Source organism: Vulpes vulpes, chromosome 3, assembly GCF_048418805.1.
Source record: "Vulpes vulpes isolate BD-2025 chromosome 3, VulVul3, whole genome shotgun sequence".
Taxonomy (NCBI): Eukaryota; Metazoa; Chordata; class Mammalia; order Carnivora; family Canidae; genus Vulpes; species Vulpes vulpes.
Window position 1 is genome coordinate 92,692,719 of NC_132782.1, and position 20,856 is coordinate 92,713,574.

The 20,856-nt window shown below is 47.4% G+C and overlaps 3 protein-coding genes across 7 annotated transcripts in view; 2 read left to right on the forward strand and 1 right to left on the reverse strand.

The window, feature by feature from the left end:
* The first annotated feature begins 74 nt into the window (after positions 1-74).
* ASPHD1 (aspartate beta-hydroxylase domain containing 1) lies at positions 75-4,605 on the forward strand. Its single transcript, XM_026011124.2, has 3 exons — positions 75-1,314; positions 3,516-3,629; positions 4,138-4,605. Exons 1-3 carry the CDS (start codon positions 435-437, stop codon positions 4,245-4,247), a joined length of 1,104 nt encoding a protein of 367 aa, XP_025866909.1. The 5' UTR covers positions 75-434; the 3' UTR covers positions 4,248-4,605.
* KCTD13 (potassium channel tetramerization domain containing 13) lies at positions 4,552-19,169 on the reverse strand. Its single transcript, XM_026011125.2, has 6 exons — positions 18,701-19,169; positions 17,198-17,367; positions 8,053-8,142; positions 7,911-7,963; positions 7,126-7,321; positions 4,552-5,311 (listed from the first exon to the last, which is right to left on the reverse strand). The coding sequence occupies exons 1-6, from the start codon at positions 18,942-18,944 to the stop codon at positions 5,075-5,077; spliced, it is 990 nt and encodes a 329-aa protein (XP_025866910.1). The 5' UTR covers positions 18,945-19,169; the 3' UTR covers positions 4,552-5,074.
* The window catches only part of TMEM219 (transmembrane protein 219), a 50,249-nt gene continuing 47,823 nt past the window's right edge, over positions 18,431-20,856 (forward strand). For 3 of the 5 annotated variants that reach the window (XM_072753519.1, XM_072753520.1, XM_072753517.1), the window contains exon 1: positions 19,150-19,379. The gene's annotated coding sequence lies outside the window, so the exon portion shown is untranslated. Of the gene's footprint in view, positions 18,681-19,149; positions 19,604-20,856 lie in introns of those variants that run through there. The other 2 variants (XM_072753518.1, XM_026011129.2) reach the window with 2 other exon arrangements.

Here is a 20,856-nt window from a genome sequence, read left to right on the forward strand (position 1 = left end):
ACCAGCGGGTCGGGTCGAGGGAGAAGGAAGGGCAGAAGGGGAGAAGGGGTTGGAAGGAGAGAGAGAAGCCGCTGCGGAGGACAACTGGTTGCGGCCTCTCGGGGCTACGGGTCCAGGTAGGGTAGGAACTGGCTAGAGGGAAGGGAGGGGGAGCTAGAAGAGGGGCGGGGAGGAGAGGGAGGAGAGAAGAAAGGAGAGGGGAAGACTGAAAGGGTGGAGAAAGGAGAGGCTGAGGGAGAGAAACAGCCAGAAGGAAAAAGGAGAGGGGGTGGGTAGAAAGAAGAGAGAGTTGAAGGAGAAAGAGGTAGAAGGGGAGAGAGATAGAAGGAAAGAAAGAGAAAGGAGGGTTGGGAGGTACTTGAAGGAGGTGAGAAAGAGGGAGATACACTGACGTGAAGAGAAGACCTCAGAGGGGAGAGAACCCAGAGTGGGAAATGTGGAGGGGAAACAGCCCAGAGGGTAACCTGGGAGCAGCCACAGAGGGTAACAGTGGAGAACTGGGGGGACAGGGGAACTGGGGTCTGGAAGATGCCCCGGGCCTCCTGGCCAGGGCCTCCCTGCCTATCATGACTGCATGGCCATCGCCCTTGGCCTCCTCAGCCCTCACCCTGCTCCTTGGAGCCCTCACTTCTCTTTTCCTCTGGTACTGTTACCGCCTGGGCTCCCAAGACATGCAAGCTCTGGGGGCTGGGAGTCAGGCTGGGAGTGTCAGTGGAGGGCCTAGGGGGTGCTCTGAGACTGGCAGGTCAAGCCCAGGGAGATCTGGGGAGCCTGGGGAAGGACCCAGGGCTGAAGGCCTAGTGAGCCGTCGCCTGCGGGCCTACGCCAGGCGGTACTCCTGGGCTGGCATGGGTAGGGTGAGGCGGGCAGCTCAAGGTGGCCCAGGCCCTGGGGGAGGGCCAGGGGTCCTGGGCATTCAGCGCCCAGGCCTGCTTTTCTTGCCGGACCTGCCCTCAGCCCCCTTTGTGCCACGGGATGCCCAGCGGCATGACGTGGAGCTCCTAGAGAGCAGCTTCCCTGCCATTTTGCGGGACTTTGGGGCTGTGAGCTGGGACTTCTCAGGGACTACTCCTCTGCCTCGGGGCTGGTCCCCACCCCTGGCCCCCGGGTGCTACCAGCTCCTGCTGTACCAAGCAGGCCGGTGCCAACCCAGCAACTGCCGCCGGTGCCCGGGGGCCTATCGGGCACTGCGGGGGCTGCGGAGCTTTATGAGTGCCAACACCTTCGGCAATGCTGGCTTTTCTGTCCTCCTGCCTGGCGCCCGACTTGAGGGCCGCTGTGGGCCCACCAATGCCCGGGTCAGATGCCATCTGGGTAAGTAGATGCTGACTACAGACAACCTCTTTGCCTCCATGATTCCTCCTCCAAACTCTCTTCTCTGCCACCAGAGCTCTCTACACTGTGCTCCTGATCATGCCTCTCTTCTCAGCAATCTTCCATCACTCCCTGTTGCCCACAGCAGCATTTCCTGAGCTCATTACCTGCCAACCATCGTCATAAGCTTTGCCATGGTCATTTACCACCTGGACTATGTTTCTTGATACTGATTCCCCCTGCATTTTGTTTCACTTATTTAAAAGGGATCTGTGGGGATCCCTGGGTGGCCCAGCGGTTTAGCGCCTGCCTTTGGCCCAGGGTGCGATCCTAGAGACCCGGGATCAAATCCCACGTCAGGCTCCCAGTGCATGGAGCCTGCTTCTCCCTCTGCCTGTGTCTCTGCCTCTCTCTTTCTCTGTGTGACTATCATAAATAAATAAAAATTAAAAAAATAAATAAATAAAAGCGATCTGTGTAGGAACGCCTGGGTGGCTCAGTGGTTGAGCGTCTGCCTTCAGCTCAGGGCATGATCCTGGAGTTCCAGGATCGAGGCCCACGTTGGGCTCCCTGCATGGGGCCTCCTCCCTCTGCCTGTCTCTGCCTCTCTCTCTCATGAATAATCTTTTTTTTTAAAAGGGATCTTTATAAAACAATGATAGTATTACTTGCACTAAATAGAAAGTACTCTTAAAAACAAATTCAAACTTAAAAAAAAAAAAAAGCTTTAAAAATTCTAGTTAAGGGCAGCCCCGGTGGCTCAGCGGTTTAGCGCCGCCTTCAGCCCAGGGCGTGATCCTGGAGACCTGGAATTGAGTCCTTGTTGGGCTCCCTGCCTGGAGCCTGCTTCTCCCTCTGCCTGTGTCTCTGGCTCTCTGTGTTTGTGTGTGTGTCTCTTATGAATAAATAAATAAATAAATCTTTAAAAAAAATAAATTAAAATTCTAGTTAAATACTCTAGCCCAAGACTGAAGCCTAACCTCTCTTCCTTTGGAAGGGAACAGTGTTAGTGGGGCGTTAAAAGTTATGATAGCACCAAACTGAGATTCCCTTCCTCATGTTTTAAAGACTGAGAGAAAATGGAGAAGGAAACAGTTTTGTTGTTTAATGCAGGGTTACTTAAAGCCCTGTTACCTAAAATCATTTCCTGTGCTACCAGTTTTGATGGTCCTCCACTTCAAAGCACACTGACTTCAGCGTCAAGGCCAGATTCTTTCTCCCACCTGTTCCCTTCCTCCCCTTCCCTTCCATCACCAGGCATCAGATCATGAGAGCCTTCTGGCTGATCCTGGCAGATGCCACACTCCGCAGCCTAGAATGTCTTTCTCCCTTATCACCTATCACCTCCTGGAAAACTCCTACTCAGCCTTCAGGACTCCCACTTCCAAACATCACACCTCCTCTGGGAGGTCTTTCTTTCTTTTCTTTTTCTTTCTTTCTTTCTTTCTTTCTTTCTTTCTTTCTTTCTTTCTTTCTTTCTTTCTTTCTTTCTTTTTTTCTTCTTTCTTTCTTCTTTCTTTCTTTCTTTTCTTCTTTCTTTCTTTTCTTTCTAGATTTATTTATTTATTTGTTAGAGAGAGAGAGGCAGAGTCACAGGAGGAGGGAGAAGCAGGCTCCATGCGGGGAGCCCGACTCAGGACTCCATCCTGGGGCTCCAGGATCGCGCCCTGGGCCAAAGGCAGGCGCCAAACCACTGAGCCACCCAGGGATCCCTGAGAGGTCTTTCTATTCTCCATCATTATTAGAGCTGGCTGCTCTGTTTTGTCGCAGTTCTTTACCGTGTTGGGCAAAACACCAACACTTTACCGTGTTGGTCCTTGGGCAAAAATGGACTGAATACTTTTATACTGAGGGCCTCATAGACAGTAAGTGGGTTCTTGTGCTAAACTGGCAGAAGCAAAAAAAAAATAAAATAAAATAAAAAAATAAATAAACTGGCAGAAGCCCAAGAAGAGATGCTGCTTCCTCCAGGAAGCCTTCCCTTTCCTTTGGAACTGAGAGCATGTGCTTTGCACTGCCTTTCCCCTATCTCCCAGCACTTCTTTCATCTGGTACTGTATTGTAAATCCAGGACACCTTCAAGAGAGCAAGGAGGGACACCATGTAGGGCTTTTTGAGACCTTCAAACTGCTTTTTTGACTGACTGGGGTGGGCCCCTTTGATGGAGGCAGGGGTGTTGGATGCCTGGTCTCTTTCCATAGGCTTGAAGATTCCTCCTGGCTGTGAGCTGGTGGTCGGGGGTGAGCCCCAGTGCTGGGCTGAGGGACACTGTCTACTGGTAGACGACTCCTTCCTGCACACAGTGGCTCATAATGGTAATGAGCTCCCATTCTACTAGAGGGAATGAGAGACTGAGTGAAGGGGAATAGATTAGAGGCTGTGGGATCAAGCCCAACTGGCATCCGGTCCTAGCACTAGCATTTTCCAGCTGCATGACTTTGAACAAGTCCTATAACTTCCCCAAACACCTGTGAGGTGAGACAACCACCTTCTTTACCGGGTGACTCAGCACAGTGGTAACAGTACAAGGCGCTGGACCTGGACCACCTGGGTTCCCGTCCCACCCCTGGCATGTACCAGCCATGTGACCTTGGGCAAGTTATTTAATCTCTTTGTGCCTCAGTTACTTCGTATAAAATGGGAATAATCATGGCAATGACTTGTGGTTTGTTTGGATGACTTAGAGTTAACACATGTAAGGGGTTGGAATAGTGCCTGACACTTACTGACAAAGTACTGGCTGTTGTGTGTATGTGGTGAGTGCTCTGGCATATCAGTAGTTAATGTCAGCTGCTCTCTTGTCTCCATACCCTTGTGCCCTAGGCTCCCCGGAAGATGGGCCTCGAGTGGTCTTCATCGTGGACCTTTGGCACCCCAACGTGGCTGGGGCTGAGCGCCAGGCCCTTGACTTTGTCTTCGCACCAGACCCTTGAAGCAAGGGGCTCCCTTCAGACGTCTAGGCTGCAGAGGTGCCGCACTCAGGGACAGCTTGAGTAATAGCCTGCACCTCCTCTCCACTGCAGGGGGGGCGGTGCTGAGGGTGGGAACTGGCCAGCCTACACTGAAATACACATTTGAAGTCCTCTCCTAACTCCTGACTACCTTCTTCCAGCTACCAGCCCAGTAAAAGGCTTGGGGCAGGGGCTCCCATCCTCTCCCATCCAAATAGCCAAGTACTTCCTTAACACAAGCCATCTCCCTGACCCTCTCCCCTGGAGCCAGCACCAGACCCTCAACTCAACTTTATTCCAATAATTTAATAGAAAATTAAAATAAATAATATGAAATAGATTGCGAAGATGGCTGAGCTGGTGTAAGCCCAGGCCAGCCTAGTACAAAGTTAAAGGGGTGGGAGAAGGGGGAGGGAGAGAAACTACCCTGCACAACGGTGGGGAGGTGGCTCAGAACATGGTAGGTGTCAGGAACGACTGGCATGACACTTTGGCATGTACAATGTGCTGAAAAGAGAGAAAGAAAGAAAAAAAAGGGAATTCTAAATCATTATAAACCAGCTGGAGAGGGAAGATAGCAGGATAAGAATGGGATGAGGGGACAAATGCAGGCCTTCTGAAGGGTTGTGAATGAGGAAGGGGCTGGAATGTACCGTGCCATTAGCAGTGAGATGCAAAAGAATGGAAAAGGGACAAGAAGAGGACCCACGACTTGGCCAGCAAAGCCGGGGGCAAAAGTCAGGGAAGGGGAGGGAGAGAGAGAGGAACTGTGTTCTGGTGGCAGGTGGAAGACAGAGAAAGGTCAAAGCTCAGTCCTTGAAGACAATCTGTTGGCCATGGGGACGCTCATCATGGGTGATGTGGCGCCGGACGTGGATCCTGCGGACCCGGTGCTCACGGTTGTCCTCGTCCTCCCCTCGGCCTGCCCCACCACCTCCGGCTGCACCCCCTGTGGCCTCCAGAAGGGCTGGGTCTGGGCCCCGGGGAGTCTCGTAGATCAGGATGTTCAAGGTCTCTTCAAAGATCCGGGCCTCTGGGAATTCCACCTGCAAAAGGCCAGCAGCCCCAGCTCCTACCTTATGATCCAGTTCCACAGATGCCTCCCCCAACCCCACTGCCCCACTACCAGGAAGTACACCCCTGAGCCGTTGCAGCCACAGCTCCTCTGTCCTGACTACCTATCCTCTCTGCCAATCCCTTACTCAGCAAAGACATACTTATCCTTCAAGGTCCAGCTCTGGAGTCAGGCAGTTACTTGTTTTCTCTCCTTTGCTGCCAAGTCTCTTGGTATGTTCTTTCCCTTGACAAATACTCCTAGTGACTGCACCGTACCAGGTGTCGTTCTAGGTTTTGGGAGTGTAGCAGTGAACTCAGCGAAGCTCCTGTCTGCAGGAAGCTTCCCTTCCAGGGGAGGGACACAGACATATGTGTAATAAAATATAATCTCAGATGGTGGTAAGCATTACAGGAAAAAATACAGCAGAAAAAGCAGGTGGGGATGCTCATGGCCATGAATATTACAACTTTAGAGAGGGTGTTCAGAGAAGGGGTGAAAGGGTGACATTTTCACCCCGTGAAAGGGTGACATTCAACCAACAGCCAAAGGAGGGAGGGAAGGAGCAACATGGGTAAATAGAGAAAGGGCAGCCTGGGGTACATACAACAGCAAGGCTCAGAGCTCCAGGGCAGGAGTGCATTTAGTATTGCATAGTATTTGAACATGTGCAGGAAGGAAGCAGAGCGGAGAGAAAGTAGAAAGGGGTGAGGCAAGGAGGTGCTGGGAGAGTCCCCTCATGTGACCTGGAGGGACAGAGCTAACATAACTTTTAACAAGCTGCATTTTCATTACTGGTTTATCTTCCTGTCTTCCCAATTACAGTGGAAACTTCTTGCAAGCTGCTTGGAATTCATGCATGCATGTATTAAAAAAAATGTTTCCTAGCTTCCATTGTGTGATAAGCACCTGCCCAGTGCTAGAGATTGGAAGAAAAGCTAGAGCCCTACCCTCAAGGAGCTAATCTCTTGCTGCTGATGTGAGACCCCCGGCCCCACCCCAGCCTCTGCCCACTGCAGATTAGGAAGGAAGTAGGACCATCTCTGGGGTTAAAGGGTTGAAAGTTCATGAACAAAAGTATCCCAAAGAAATCTGTGCTTGGCTTGTGTCTTAAAGATTGAGCACAAGTTCATTAGGCAGATGCAGATGAGGAAAAAGTCCAAGAGGGACGCTAGTGCAAAGACTGGGAGGTATGAAATTGCGCTGGGTGCTCAGAGAGTTGTGTATCTAAGGCACTTCCCTCATATCAAAGTCAAAAGGGAGCAGATGACACGACAGAGGGCTGGTACTTTACTAGGCCTTTCAATCACCTTGATTTCAAACCTGGCGCCGTGCTTAGTGCAGAGTAGGTGCTCTGGAAGTATCTGCTAGGGACTGCCATGTTCAGGACTCAGGACTTACAAACTCGGTGTGTTCTAAGAGACCTGTGTGTTCTAAGGCCTTGAGGTTTTAAGAACCTATTTTGCATCAGGAACCATTCTGAGATTTTAACATCTATGGTTTTTCTATATGGAAAAATGTATACACACTCCAAACCCGCTTACCACTTCAAGATGGCCTTGAGACCCAAATGGGCTCGGTAAAGAATCCCACTCTAATCCAACACCCTCACTTCACGGCAGAGAAACAGAGACCCACAGAAGGAGGGTGATTTGCCCAAGGTTCCCCAAGACCCTGGAACTTGAAACTGCAGCTCCTGATTCCCAGGACTTTCCGCTGCCTGGTCTGCTGAGCTGTCTTTGTCCAGGGTCCTGGTGCTGCCCACCACCACAGCCCTCCCTGACCAGGCCCTGAATCCCCTCTGACCTTGGTCTGCTTCTTCTCCGTGGCATAGACAATGGAGGTGCAGCACACCTCGGCGATTTTGCGGCCCTGCCCGTAGAAGGACCAACAGCAGATCTCGTCCCCCAGTACATCCTTGAGGAAAAGCAGCCGCCCGTGGAAGCGCAGGGCCAGTTTGTCAAACAGCTCAATGTTCTTAAGGAGGTTGTCATCCGAAGTGCTGAAGACCAGGGGACCAGGAGGCCTCAGTACACTGGTTTCCTTCCCTCTGTCCCTCTAGCACAGAGGCCTGCCTGCCCTGCATACAGGTCTTGGGGTTCAGCAGGAGCTTCTTCCACCCTGGGCCAGGCTAAGTGGGCCTTAGGGAAGAAGCAGAGCGGAGCAAATCCCAGCACAGCAGAAGGACTACTGTGCAGGACCTGGAGCCCCAGCTGCACCACTTCTTTTAACTGAGTGATGTGAGGCAAGTTATTTCACTTATTGGTGCCTTGGTTCCCCCATCTGCCAAATGGAGACAGTAGTACCCCAAAGAGTTGGGCCGATTATGGGAGCTCCTATGTGTAAAGCATGGAAAGCAATGTCTCTGTTGTGGAAAAACCCTCTGTAAATGCTAACCTCTGTCATCTGATCCTCGGTGGAACCATTTCCTGGTGAACACACTGAACCTTGGGATGAAAATGACCTGCCCCATACCCAGAGCTGGAATCTGCACCCCGGCAGGCAGGCTTGCAGGCAGGCACTCTGTCCCTCTGGGCGGCCACAGCCCCCGCCCCCCAACCCTGTGCACCTCCCCACCCCGCAGCCATCACCTGGTGTAGGAATACTTGTTGTTACTGCGGTTGTGCAGGAGCTTCACCACGGGCTGTGGGTGTAGAGAGCAAGGAGAAGGGCAGGGGTCAGGCTGCAGGGAGAGGCCCCCAGCTTCCACCCTACAGGACACAGGGGCCTCACCTTAGAGGTGCTGGCCAGGAGCTGCTGCTCCTCCCGGGGAGATGTCACCGTGGGGATGAGGCACAGCGGGGACAGGTTCTCCCTTTTTTGCTAGAGAAGAAGCGGAAGGTGGTTAACAGCACAACCAAAGGTCACTCACTCTCCTACTTAAAAGGTGTCCAAAGCTGCTCGTTGACTTTGGGGGCGGGGTCCAACTCCTTAGTGGTCCACAGAGCTCTGTAGGATCCAACCTCTCTGATCTTGTTTCTACCATTCTCCCCAGCTTGCTGGGTTTCAGCCCCACTGTGGCCTGTTCCTTGTACCCACTCAGCCCTTTGCTGTTCCCATCACCCAGAATTGTCTACACTGCTGTGTGCTTGGCTAGTTCCTTCATACCACTCAGATAACTCAAAAAGTACCCCTCAGAGGGTGCTGGTCCGTCTCCTAAAGATTCCTAACTAGGGAAGCCCAGGTGGCTCAGCGGTTTAGTGCTGCCTTTGGCCCAGGGCATGATCCTGGAGACCCAGGACTGAGTCCCACATCAAGCTCCCTGCATGGAGCCTGCTTCTCTCTCTGCCTGCATCTCTGCCTCTCTCTCTCTCTTTCCGTGTCTCTCATGAATAAATAAATAAAATCTTAAAAAAAAAAAAAAAGATTCCTGACTGAAGCAGCCTCCTCTACCTCCTTTACACATTAGCAGCTCATTCTTCACGGCACTGAGTTCCTCACATTTTCTCCTCTCCTCACATTTTGTTGTATGTTTGCTTGTGATCTGTCTTTTCTCATCTAGGGAGTGCCTGCTATACAGTACATGCTCAGTGTCTGTTGAATAAATGAACCTGGCTGGGTGGGATGAGGCATGAGGCAGAACAGATACATGATCTTCTTTCCCCTTTTCTGTCTTCCAGAATCTTTATGCCAAAACCCCTTTTACTTTTCTCAACCAGATCTTTTTCTCAACCGGAAATTCCAGAAGACTTTTTTTAAGAAACTTATAAGACTTTTTCTAACATTAATATGGAAGAATTAAAGTCTACTAATACTTAGGTTATTTTTTAAAAAGAGCCAAGAGGAAAGGCTGATGCTATCATATATTAAGATATTCTGTAAAGCCATACTAATGAAAACAGTATGGTTTTGGTTTTGGGAACAAATGAAAAACCAATGGAACACAAAAGAGTTTGGAAATGGGTTGATGTATATATGAGAACTGGTATTTATAAAGGACACCTCATATCAGTGGGGTAAGTATGGAGTGTGTGTCAGTTATGGCTGTGTAATAAACTATTCCCAAACTTAGCAGCTTAAAGCAATAATATTTTTTTTAATTTTTTTATTGATTTATGATAGTCACAGAGAGAGAAAGAGAGAGGCAGAGACACAGGCAGACGGAGAAGCAGGCTCCATGCAGCGGGAGCCCGACGTGGGATTCGATCCCGGGTCTCCAGGATCGCGCCCTGGGCCAAAGGCAGGCGCTAAACCGCTGCGCCACCCAGGGATCCCAAAGCAATAATATTTATTATCTCAGTTTCTGTTGATTAGGAATTTAAGAGTGGCTTAGCTGGGTTGTTGTGGAATAGGTGTACGTCTTGAGGTTGTAGCTAAGTCAGCCAATGCTGCAGGAATCTGAAGGCATGCCTGAATCTGGAGGATCTGTGTCAGAAAGCTTATACATATGGCTGGCAAGTTCATGCTGGCTATCATCAGGAAACAGCTGGTCCCTGTCATCTGGACCTCTCCAAAGGGTTGTCTAAGTGTCCTCACAACATGGCAGCTGGCTTCTCCAGAGCAAATAATCCAAGAGCAAAGTGGAGGCTTCAATGTCTTTTATGACCTAGTTTTGTCAGCCCTGCTCTGTGTGCGAGGAAACTACCAAAAGAATGAATACCAGGGGGATCCCTGGGTGGCGCAGCGGTTTGGCGCCTGCCTTTGGCCCAGGGCGCGATCCTGGAGACCCAGGATCGAATCCCACATCAGGCTCCCGGTGCATGGAGCCTGCTTCCCCCTCTGCCTATGTCTCTGCCTCTCTCTCTCTGTGACCATCATAAATAAATAAAAATTAAAAAAAAAAAAAAAAGAATGAATACCAGGGAATAAGAATCATTAGAGATTGCCTTGGAGACTGGCTCCACAGGCCATCATCTGGCTCCTTTGATTCAAATCCTTCCCACTGAAAACCACACTCATCCCCTCCTATGATATCCCAAAGTCTCATCCCATTATAGCATCAGCCTGAAGTACAGAATACTGTCATCTAAGTCAGTCCAGATGGGGATGAGGATCCTTGGGTATAGCTCCTTAAGTACATTTCCTCTGGACCTGAAGACCTGTGAACTAAAGACACAAATTCTCTCTCCCATACACCTAATATGCAGTGGTGGAACAGGCATTACGATAAACACTGGAGTTACTCTTGTCTGGAATGCTTGGGGGAAGGCTGGTGGCACATACAAGTCACTGTTTCATAGAAATTTTTTTTTTTTTAAGATTTATTTATTTGTGATAGACATAGAGAGAGGCAGAGACACAGGAGGAGGGAGAAGCAGGCTCCATGCCGGGAGCCCGACGCGGGACTTGATCCCTGGACTCCAGGATCACGCCCTGGGCCAAAGGCAGGCACTAAACCGCTGAGCCACCCAGGGATCCCTGTTTCATAGAAATTCTGAAAGCCAGTTGGACAAATGTTGGGAGCTAATGCACTCTTGCCCAGAAATGATTCTCTATGGCTGTTGGCTCTGCCCTGAACCGTCCTTCCTTTTCCATGAAAGCCAGTCCATGCTTGCAGCTCCACGATTTTCGCCTGTAAAGAGGTCCAAAGGCCTCTTCTCTTGCTCCATCTCTGTCACTTTCGCTCCAAGCTGGCAGTTTCTGCCAACATAATTCTCGTAAAAACGTAGTGGGTATCTTGCGAGTCTTGGGGTTCAGTTCACTGGATGATCCCATACCCACAAATTTTTGTGAGATACACTCTCTACTTTGGGGGTGTGCTCAGACTGCTGAGGGGCACCACCCTTCAGCTTCTTAGAAGCACTGTTGTTTGAGCAGCAGTGCTGAGGCATTTTCTGGGATATTTCTGAAGTCTTAACAAAGGCTTTTAGAATCACATCCTCGGCTTCATCTTTAGAGAAGATGAAGATTACTGAGAATGCCCTGTATCTGATCTTGGCCTGGAAGCTATTTGTGAATTGTAGCATCATGTGTTATCTTGAAAGGCTGGGACTTTTCAAACCCAGTAATTCCTGCCTTCTTGTTTTTCTTCTGGCTTACTCTCTCTTCTATTTCACTATCAGCAACAAAACCTTCAACATTCTTTTTTGGAAACCTCTTTAGCTATATCACCCAATTCATTAGGTATGTTTTCTACTGTAGGAAACAGTGTTGCTGAACTCTTGCCTCTACATGACAAGGGTTCCCTTTGTGCCAGTTTCCAGTAACATTTTCTTCCATTCAGCCTCCTCCAAAGTCATTGGGCTTCTATGAAGAGACCCTCTAAAGCTCTTCAGGCTTTTATTAACATTCTCCTCAAAGTCCTGCCAGCTGGTGCCCACTTCCCAATTCTAAAGCCACTCCATATTTTAGGCTTTTGTTACTACAGAACCCCACTCCAGATACCAAATCTGTTATTCCCTGCTGGGTAACAAATGACTACAGATTTAGCAGCTTAAAACAATAAACATTTATTATTGCACACAGTTTTCATGGGTTGGGAACTTGAGATTGGCTCAGCTGGTGGTCTGGACCAGGGCCTCTCGTGAAGTTCGGAGTCCAAATGCTGGCCAGGGCTGTAGTTATCTGAAGACTTGATTGGGCCTAACAAATAAATCCACTTGAGATAGTTCACCCATATGGCTGGGACTCTGTGCTGGTTATTGACAGGGGGCTTCTGTTCCTCACCAAGTAAACTCTCCTTTGGGTTGACTGGGTGTCACGTGGCAGCTGGCTTCCCCCAGAATGAGTGATCCAAGACAGAGGCAGAAATTGCAATGTCTTTTTGTGACCTAGCTTTAGAAGTCATACACTATCACTTCTGCAATATCCTATTGGTTACATAGGTGAGTCATATTCAGTGGGGGAGGGGACTACACAAGAGTCTGAATAAGGAGGAAGCAAGAATTGCTGGTGGCTATCTTGAACACTGGCTACCACAGAGTGTTCAGTAGATGGCATTGGAAAAACTAGCTCACTCTACGGAGGACAAAAAAAAAGTTAAATCCCTTCATAATTCACATTTAAGACCATGAATTCCATTTAGATTAAAAGACCCATATATGAAAGATAGAACTATAAAACTAGTAAAAGATGTAGAATGGGATAAAAAATCTTCCTAAACAAGACCCTACAAAGATATACCACTAGGTTAAAAAACAAAGAGGAATTTGACATTAAAATCAAGATTTTCTCCAGTTGACAATGGAAACTGTGACTTTACAAATAATCCCAGGTAATAATGCTAAAAGAATGACAGAATTATAATTACTCTACAACCCTAAAGAAATGATTGATCCGTAAGGATTCTCAATCAGTGGTGTGGCTGATAGGTAAGTGCCATTCAGTTACCTATCAGTGCCTAAACATCACACAGATTACTTCATGGTTGGCAACAAGGAAATGTAATGATAAATGGAGGGATCCAATCATCATCACGAATCTAGGGGCCAATTCTGAGCATTACCAATGATGGGTCATATTAGCAGCAGTATTATGCATTTCTCAATACAACACAATATGAAATACATAAAATTGGGCAGCCCAGGTGGCTCAGCAGTTTGGAGCCTGCCTTCAGCCCAGGGCCCGATCCCGGGGACCCAGGATCAAGTCCCATGTCGGGCTCCTTCCATGGAGCCTGCTTCTCCCTCTGCCTGTGTCTCTGCCTCTCTCTGTGTGTCTCTCTCATGAATAAATAAATAAAATCTTAAAAAAAAAAAAAAATAGGGATCCCTGGGTGGCGCAGCGGTTTGGCACCTGCCTTTGGCCCAGGGCGCGATCCTGGAGACCTGGGATCGAATCCCACGTCAGGCTCTCGGTGCATGGAGCCTGCTTCTCCCTCTGCCTCTCTCTCTCTCTCTCTCTGTATGACTATAATAAATAAATTTAAAAAAAAAATTTTTAAAAAAGAAATATATAAAATTACCTAAATTTTATTCTAACCAAAATGTTTAGTATCAAGCCTTTAAATCTGCTGTTGGGGCACCTGGCTAGCTCAGTCAGAAGAGCATGCGGCTTTTGATCTCAGGGTTGTGAGTTTAAGTCCAATTTCTACCGTAGGTATAGAGATTACTAAAAAATAAATAAATAAACTTAAAAAAATAAATCTACTGTCTAGTTTCCAGAAAACACAGAATAGGGTACAGTACTAAACCAAATGATACCACAAGGAATCAACCAGGCAAATATGGAAAACGGATCACTGTGCAGGACAATTGGCAGTCTCTTTTAATAAGTCAGCATAAATAAAAAAGGGATGGTTTGGGGTTGGAAGAGACTTAAAGAACATAATAATCAGATGTAATGCAAGGATCTAGACTGGGTCCTGGTTTAGATGAACCAGCTATAAAAGATGTCTCTGAAAAAAAAAAAAAAAGATGTCTCTGGAACAAATGGAAAAATTTGTATATACTCTGGATGTTAGGTAAGAGGAAATTTTATTGACATGGAAAGATGGCAATTATTAACAAACAAAAAAAAAGCAGATTACAAAACAGCACATACAGTATAATCATATATATTTTGGCAAACACACACACGCACGCACACACACACACATGAAGACCTTGAAGGATATTTGGAATTTTTATTTTTTTATCTGTGTTTTCTAAATTTCTACAATGCAAACATATACTCCTTTAAAAATAATAAATGGTTATAATAAAAAAAGATTTCTATCCAACAACAGATGCCACAGACAGGTGACATTTTAAGAGAAAATATTGGCAACAACTAAAACTGACTAAAAATTATCGGAAACAGATTTTCTCAACTAGGATTCTTCATCTGAATCTCAAAATCCAGGAAATAATTGCAGTACCTATTTTCTCATCTCTTCCAAGGATGATAGGAAAGTAGTACCATTCTACAAACATACGAGGAAAGTAAATTTATTATGTACAATACATGTGTTAGGGCTTAGTTCTCCCTAGGAACTAAACTAAAATATGCAGACATCTTCTCCAAAGCAACAAGAAAAAGATAGGAAACTCAGTCGAAAATTTGGTAAAGAACATGAATAGGCAATTCACAGAAAGGGAAACCACAAAAACAAGTAAAGCATATGAAAAGATGCTCAATCTCATTAGTCATTAGAGGCATGCAAATTAAAATGAGATCACTCTGTACCAACCAGACTGACAAAATTAGAACACTGGATGATGCCATGTGTTGTTGAGAATATGCAGAAATGGGATCCCTTTTGCATTGCTGATCAAGAGTATAAAGTGCTACAGTCATTTGGGAAAGTAATCTGATGATACTTGCTGAAATTCGTTTGTATGTGTTCTATTACCCTGCAATTCCACTCCCAGCTACAAATATGAGAAACCCTGGCCCAGGATCCACAAGAGCACATGTATAAGGATGCTCATGGTGGCAGGTGGCACGGTTTGTGGGGGAGGGAAATTGGAGGCAATCTAGGTTTCCAACCTCAGGGGAATGTATAAATAAAATATGAATACATGCCATAGATTCTTGTGCAGCAGTTAGAAGCAAAGAACTAAATGTACAAATAGCAGCATGAATAGATCTTGAAAAAAGTGTTGAATTAAGAAATACACAATCCATACCTCAATGCCATTTATGGAAATTTAAAACACAGTGTACACTGTGTTACAGTGTACATATACAAAATGAGGCTTTTAGCTTTTCAAGGGTACAAACATAATCTAAGTATATGTATCAAAATGTCAGAATTAGAGGGGTACCTATGGGTAAAATGGAAGTGGGCAAGGAAACTGGGAATGAAAGGGAAAAATAAAGAGAGAAAAGATCTGTAATGAGACCAATGATGATTAAGTACCACACGCTGAGGAGTATGATGAACCCAATTCTCTCTACACCTGAATCTTAAAAACAAAAACCTCCAAATGAACATGCAAACTCTGAGTGGGGTGAGGATGGGAACAGTGTCAGAGAAACCTGGAAAGGAAGCAAGTAGAGCACAGAGGAAAAAACACTGCATCTAGCAATCAATAAGCTGGGGCTGACTCTGAGCTCTGCGGCTTACTGGCTCTTTGACCTTGGATGCATCCTTAACTTCTTACCTGTATATTGAACAGGGGTACAAGATGTACACACAGCAGATAGCAGAATAGCTCCCAACGCACAGTGGGTGGAAGGTAACACTGAATAAATGTACAACTACAGAGCAGGAACCCACTTTCAAGATTATTTAGTTCAATGGTTTTCCAACTGCAAGTGGTGACCCATTAATGAGTCATGAAATAAGTTTAATGGGTCCAAAAAGCATTAAAAAGAAAGAAAACAATATATCAGCATGTATTTCACTAGAAGTATCATTTTAAAAAAATTTTACTTAAGTTATATATACGTGGGCATAAAATGCATTTTTTCCTCTATAGGTTGCAGTTTGAAAAACATGGATATTGCCCAAAGGAACTCTATACTTTTGTTTTTTTATTTTTTTTAAAGATTTTATTTATTTATTCATTCATGAGAAACAGAGAGAGAGAGGCAGAGACACAGGCAGAGGGAGAAGCAGGCTCCATGCAATGAGCCCGACGTGGGACTTGATCCTGGGTCTCCAGGATCATGCCCTGGGCTGAAGGCGGCGCTAAACCCTGAGCCACCAAGGCTGCCCTATACTTTTGAATTTCAAGAACTGATATGTATTCACCAAGATAACAGAAAATTGTTTATAGTTGCCACTTTTTTAATATATAAAGGGCACTAAAAAAGAAACTCTTATAATCTCCTAGTAATATTGTATCATAAAAGAAGGTACATTTTTAACAATGTAAAAATAGAACAAAATAAAAGGCTTTATGTAAAACTCACTACAGTGTACATATTTTTCTTGTTTTCCTATCTTTTGGAACACGAGGACAGAATGCCAGAGGTAGGAACTGACTCAATCAAGGTCACTCGGTCAGCTGTGGTAGAGGTGACACTTAACCCACAGGTCCTGGCTGTGCTTTCTAAGCTCTCTTCAGAACCCTGAGATCCATAGAAGAGAAGCCCAGAAGTTGGGGCGTGGAACCTCCAATCTGTCTTTTGGGGAGCAGCTCTGATTCTAGGATTTCATTGCTAAAAAAGAAGTTAAAAACAACAAAAACCTGGCTGGGGGTGGAATACTGCCTCCCAGGACAGGACCAAATCACAGAGATCATTATATTCTAATTTAAAATTAGATTTTTGGGATCCCTGGGTGGCGCAGTGGCTTGGCGCCTGCCTTTGGCCCAGGGCGCGATCCTGGAGACCCGGGATCGAATCCCACGTCGGGCTCCCGGTGCATGGAGCCTGCTTCTCCCTCTGCCTATGTCTCTGCCTCTCTGCCTCTCTCTCTTTCTCTCTCTGTGACTATCATAAAAAATAAATAAATAAATAAATAAATAAATAAATAAATAAATAAATAAATATTAGATTTTTTTTTTCCTAGTGGCACAGGGAGTTATTTAAGATTTAGGAGCAAAGGGGAGACTAGACTGTTTAAGGATCATCACTCAGGTGGTAGTGTGATTGCCGGATTAGCCAGGTAGGAACAGCAAGGAGAGAACAGTCATTTAACTACTATAACAGGGACCCCTGGGTGGCTCAGCGGTTGAGCATCTGCCTTTGGCCCAGGGCATGATCTTGGAAATCAGAGGATCGAGTTCCACATCAGGCTCCTGCATTGGGCCTGCTTCTCTCTCTGCCTATGTCTCTGCCTCTCTTTGTGTCTCTCATGAAAAAATAAATGAAATCTTAAACAAAAAAACTACTGTAATAGTCCTGGCATGAGGTGGTGAGGGAGGTCCTTCCTGAGGTAGCAGGAATACACAGAAAAGCACCTCCAACCAAATTTTCTGTAGTTATGGCTAGTCACAGCTAGGCCATAGGGAGCCTCTCCAAACAATACCCCAGATACTTCCCCTCTATTTTTTAATGTGCTAGTATCTAAGTGCTTAGACAGCTCTCCCAGAGACATGGGTATAAGGTGGGACCCAGGGCCCCTCACCTGTAATGCTAGCTGGCAGTCCTCAATCAGACCCTGTACCAGGTAGTAGCGTGCTTCGCCTAGTAGCTCCCCCAGTTCTCTGGTATTATCAGGCAGTGGCACGGACCCATCCCGCAGGTAGTTGAGGATTGTACCAAAGTGGCGGCCGCTCCGGTCAATCAGCACCCAACCTGGTGGAGTGGAGACAGGCAAGAGGAAGGATGGCTTTGCAGGAGGGCTCTGGAGCTACTAAATTTTTATGAAAAACAGATTCCAAAGCTACAGGTCTGAATACTGATCTGTCTCAAACCTTTGCCAAATCCAAGAAAATCCCTTTAAAACATCTCCAGTGAGTTCTCCCATAGAACCCTTTTTAACATCCGTGGACACAGAGAATGAATTCCTTTCCAGGTCTGTTCTGCATTGAAAAAGTTCTCACCATGAGAAAATGATTGCAATGAAAATGATTACCTTACCAACAAACTCTAACCTTTGGCGTTAGTTCTGACTGCCTTAATTAAAATATCTACCCCACCCCCCAGTTCACTACCATTTCAACCTTTATATTATTCATAGAACTTATTACTATCTGCAATCACATGTATTTTTCATATGTGTATTTGCTTATTATTTTCCTCCTGCTCCCACAAAAAAGTAAAATCTATAAGACTAATCTTGTCTGATTCATTTACCAAAGTATCTCTGGCACTAACTGGCACTTTACAAATACTTGTTGAATAATCAAATCCTTCAACCTCAGATATTTTAAGACTGAACTCCATCGCCCAAATTTTAATTTTCCTGCTCTTTACTATCATTGTTATACCCCTCTCAAAACCTTCCCCCACCCTCACAAAAACTACAGTTCCACCTGGGCATGTGGGTTCCAACCCTGAAGGCAACACTCCAAGAAGGTAAGGTTCACCTGCCAAAGAGAACTGTCCACCCTTCTCTCTGGTGTCCATGGCAAACCCCCAAAACAGCCTTTTTCTACAGTCTGCATTTACAGATGGATCCCTAGAGTGTACGGGGACCTGTGTTGGAGGAATACAGAGACAGACAACTCCTCCAGGCCGGTTGTTAGCAGTGCTGAGGTAGAGAGGCAAACATAAGGCTGGGCAGTTGGAAGGAACATGAAGGTTGCCTGGAAGGGTGCTGCTGTTAGCAGGACTGGTCCCCAAGTCGTCTGAGCTGAGGAGTAAAGGGTGGGAGAATTGGAGGGGACTGGTAATAAAAATTCGGAAGTGACGTGTTGAATTACTGACCACAGCGCGTGTTGGAAGCGGGCATGTGATGTTCCCTTAAATGTTGGTTATTGCTAGGGATAAAGGACTGAGATAGGAGGGGAATTATGAATGAGGAAGGGGCGATGAGACTGGATGGCGGGGGCTGGAAGGAGGTTAAATGAGTTGACTGCACGGTAGAGATGCGAGAGAGGGGATAGATATGAGGAGACCGGGCGAGGGAAGGCAGACGGGGATCTGGAGGATGGAGGACCACACAGGTAAGTGCGGCGCGGCGTACCTCCCGCGTCAGTGAGCACCTCCGCGCGGCCGCTGAACATGGCTTTGAGCATGGTGTCCTGTCCCGTGAGGGTGCGCAGCGTGGTGTAGTGCAGCGAGCCGCCCACATTCAGCTTCACGTACTTGCTGTTCGGGGTCAGCGGCTTGAGACCGTAGGCGGCGGAGCCAGGCTCGAGACCCGAGGGCTTGGGGGCTTCCAGGGACGGGGCCTCGGCCGCCGCCGGGCCCGAAGCCTCGGCCGACATGCCGGGGACTGGCGGCGGACGGCGATCCTAGGCTCTCTCCGCACCCTCCGGCGGCTCCCAAAGACCCCGAGACCCGAGCCGTCGGAACAGACAGCAGGAATCACACGACCACACGCCGCGGCTACTCCGCCGCAGCCCTCAGCCCCATCACGCCGACGCCGCCCGGAAGCCGAGGCTGAACAGGTGCGCAGGCGCGCCAAGGTCCCGCCCCTGACCTCGCGCGCCGGCGGTGCGGAGCATGCGTGGTGACCTAGGGCCCCCGTGGAGAGGTAGTGCGCAGTCTCCGGCGGGGTGGGATCCCGCGCGACGTGAGGTCCTCGCGCGGGTCTTGGACAGTGGTTGGAGGACGGGCTCCGCCACATGCCTGCTGTGGAAAGCGGGGTCGCCTCGCGGTGGTTGAGTCTCTGCCCTCAGAGCGCTTCGCGGGCGTGAAAGGCAAGGTTTCCGCCTCCCATCCCCGCGCTTTTGACAGACTGCGGAGAGCTTCGAACAAAGCACCAAGGGAGACTTGTACAAGAGGCCAAAGTGAGGTGGCCTCCTTAGAGAGGTGACAGTAGTGTTAGGACATGCAGGGTGTGTGTAGTAGGTAAGGTCGTCAGGAAGTGCGTGCCTGAGGAAGTGATGCAGAGCCGAAGCTGAGAAGACGAGGCCACACTAAGGTGTGAGGGAGAACTCCAGGCAGAGGGAAGGGCACACACACGGACTCCAGGCAGGAACACGCCTGTGGTATTGAGCAGAATGAATGTCAGGGGTGGCTGCAGCGGCCAAGCAAAGGTTTTAGAATCCCAGCTAAGGTCTCGAGACAGACACCCAATCCCGAAAAAAAGAAGAGTAAGTCAGGGACATGTTATTGACAAGAAAGTGTACTGAGAAGTGTTTATCTGACTTGATCTACGTTCCGTTGAGAGGCTGATACTTCAGAGATTTAACAATAAAGGATCTTAATGTCTAGCATGGGGTTTGCTGGAGGGAAAATTTAAACAGAATTTCCACTCTCCCCAGGTTCATTGGGTGATCCTAGCCAAGTCACTTTTCTCTGGGCTTGGTTCCTATTTTGCTTAGTGTGGGGTGCAGATTTCAATGCCAGGGAACAGTTAGGAGTGTACATGAGTGGGGTGGGGCATTACAAGGTATTGGGGAGTAATGGAGCCTGTGGTGATCCAGAGAGCTCATGTTTTACCAAAAGAGTTTGCCAATTCTGATTTTTCAAGTGCAACTGATTAAAAAAAAAAAAAAAAAAAAGGCAGCCCATGACAGTTGGGAGCTAGTTTACTCTCCCTGTGGAAACCTTGGTAATGCCAGGAGCAGGCCTGGCACTATCAGCTAGGCCATGGCACTCTGACAGATTGAGAGAAAGACCATTTCATAATCATTTCTGAACACAAAACCAACATTGCCCAAACACAAAAATGACCAAACATAACCCCTTCCCTCATAGTTTGAGTGACTGCTGCTTCTTTACCAAGTACAGCTTTTAAAAAAAGATTTTATTTATTTGACAGAGAGAGAGAGAGAGAAAAAAAAGAGAGAGAGATAGCACAAGCAGGGTGGGCAGGAGAGGGAGAGGGAGAAGCAGGCTCCCTGCTGAATAGGGAGCCTGATATGGGGCTTGATCCCAGGACCCTGGGTTCATAACCTGAGCAGAAGGCAGATGCTCAACCATCTGAGCTGCCCAGGTTCCCCTAAATATAGCTTTAATCCTAATCCATTCCTTCTAACTTCTAGATGAGATTTATTAAGATAACCAAAAAGAATTATCACCGCTTCCTGATAACATCCAACCTGAAGCAAATCTCCCCTTTCTTGAGCTCTCCTAGAGAATCTAACACAAGCCCAAATCCTATAATAAGTCCTTTCTAACACATTTTGCTGAGATGTCCATGATGGGTTCCCCATGGTGTGCCATCTTCCT

Coding starts and splice junctions, on each gene's coding strand:
- ASPHD1 (XM_026011124.2), top strand. CDS start 435: ATGTGGAGGGGAAACAGCCCAGAGGGTAACCTGGGAGCAGCCACAGAG. Junction 1,315..3,515: donor CCGGGTCAGATGCCATCTGG/GTAAGTAGATGC, acceptor CTCTTTCCATAG/GCTTGAAGATTCCTCCTGGC. Junction 3,630..4,137: donor GCACACAGTGGCTCATAATG/GTAATGAGCTCC, acceptor CTTGTGCCCTAG/GCTCCCCGGAAGATGGGCCT.
- KCTD13 (XM_026011125.2), bottom strand. CDS start 18,944: ATGTCGGCCGAGGCTTCGGGCCCGGCGGCGGCCGAGGCCCCGTCCCTG. Junction 8,143..17,197: donor ACTGCCAGCTAGCATTACAG/GTGAGGGGCCCT, acceptor CTTCTTCTCTAG/CAAAAAAGGGAGAACCTGTC. Junction 5,312..7,125: donor CGGAGAAGAAGCAGACCAAG/GTCAGAGGGGAT, acceptor GGCCTTTTGCAG/GTGGAATTCCCAGAGGCCCG.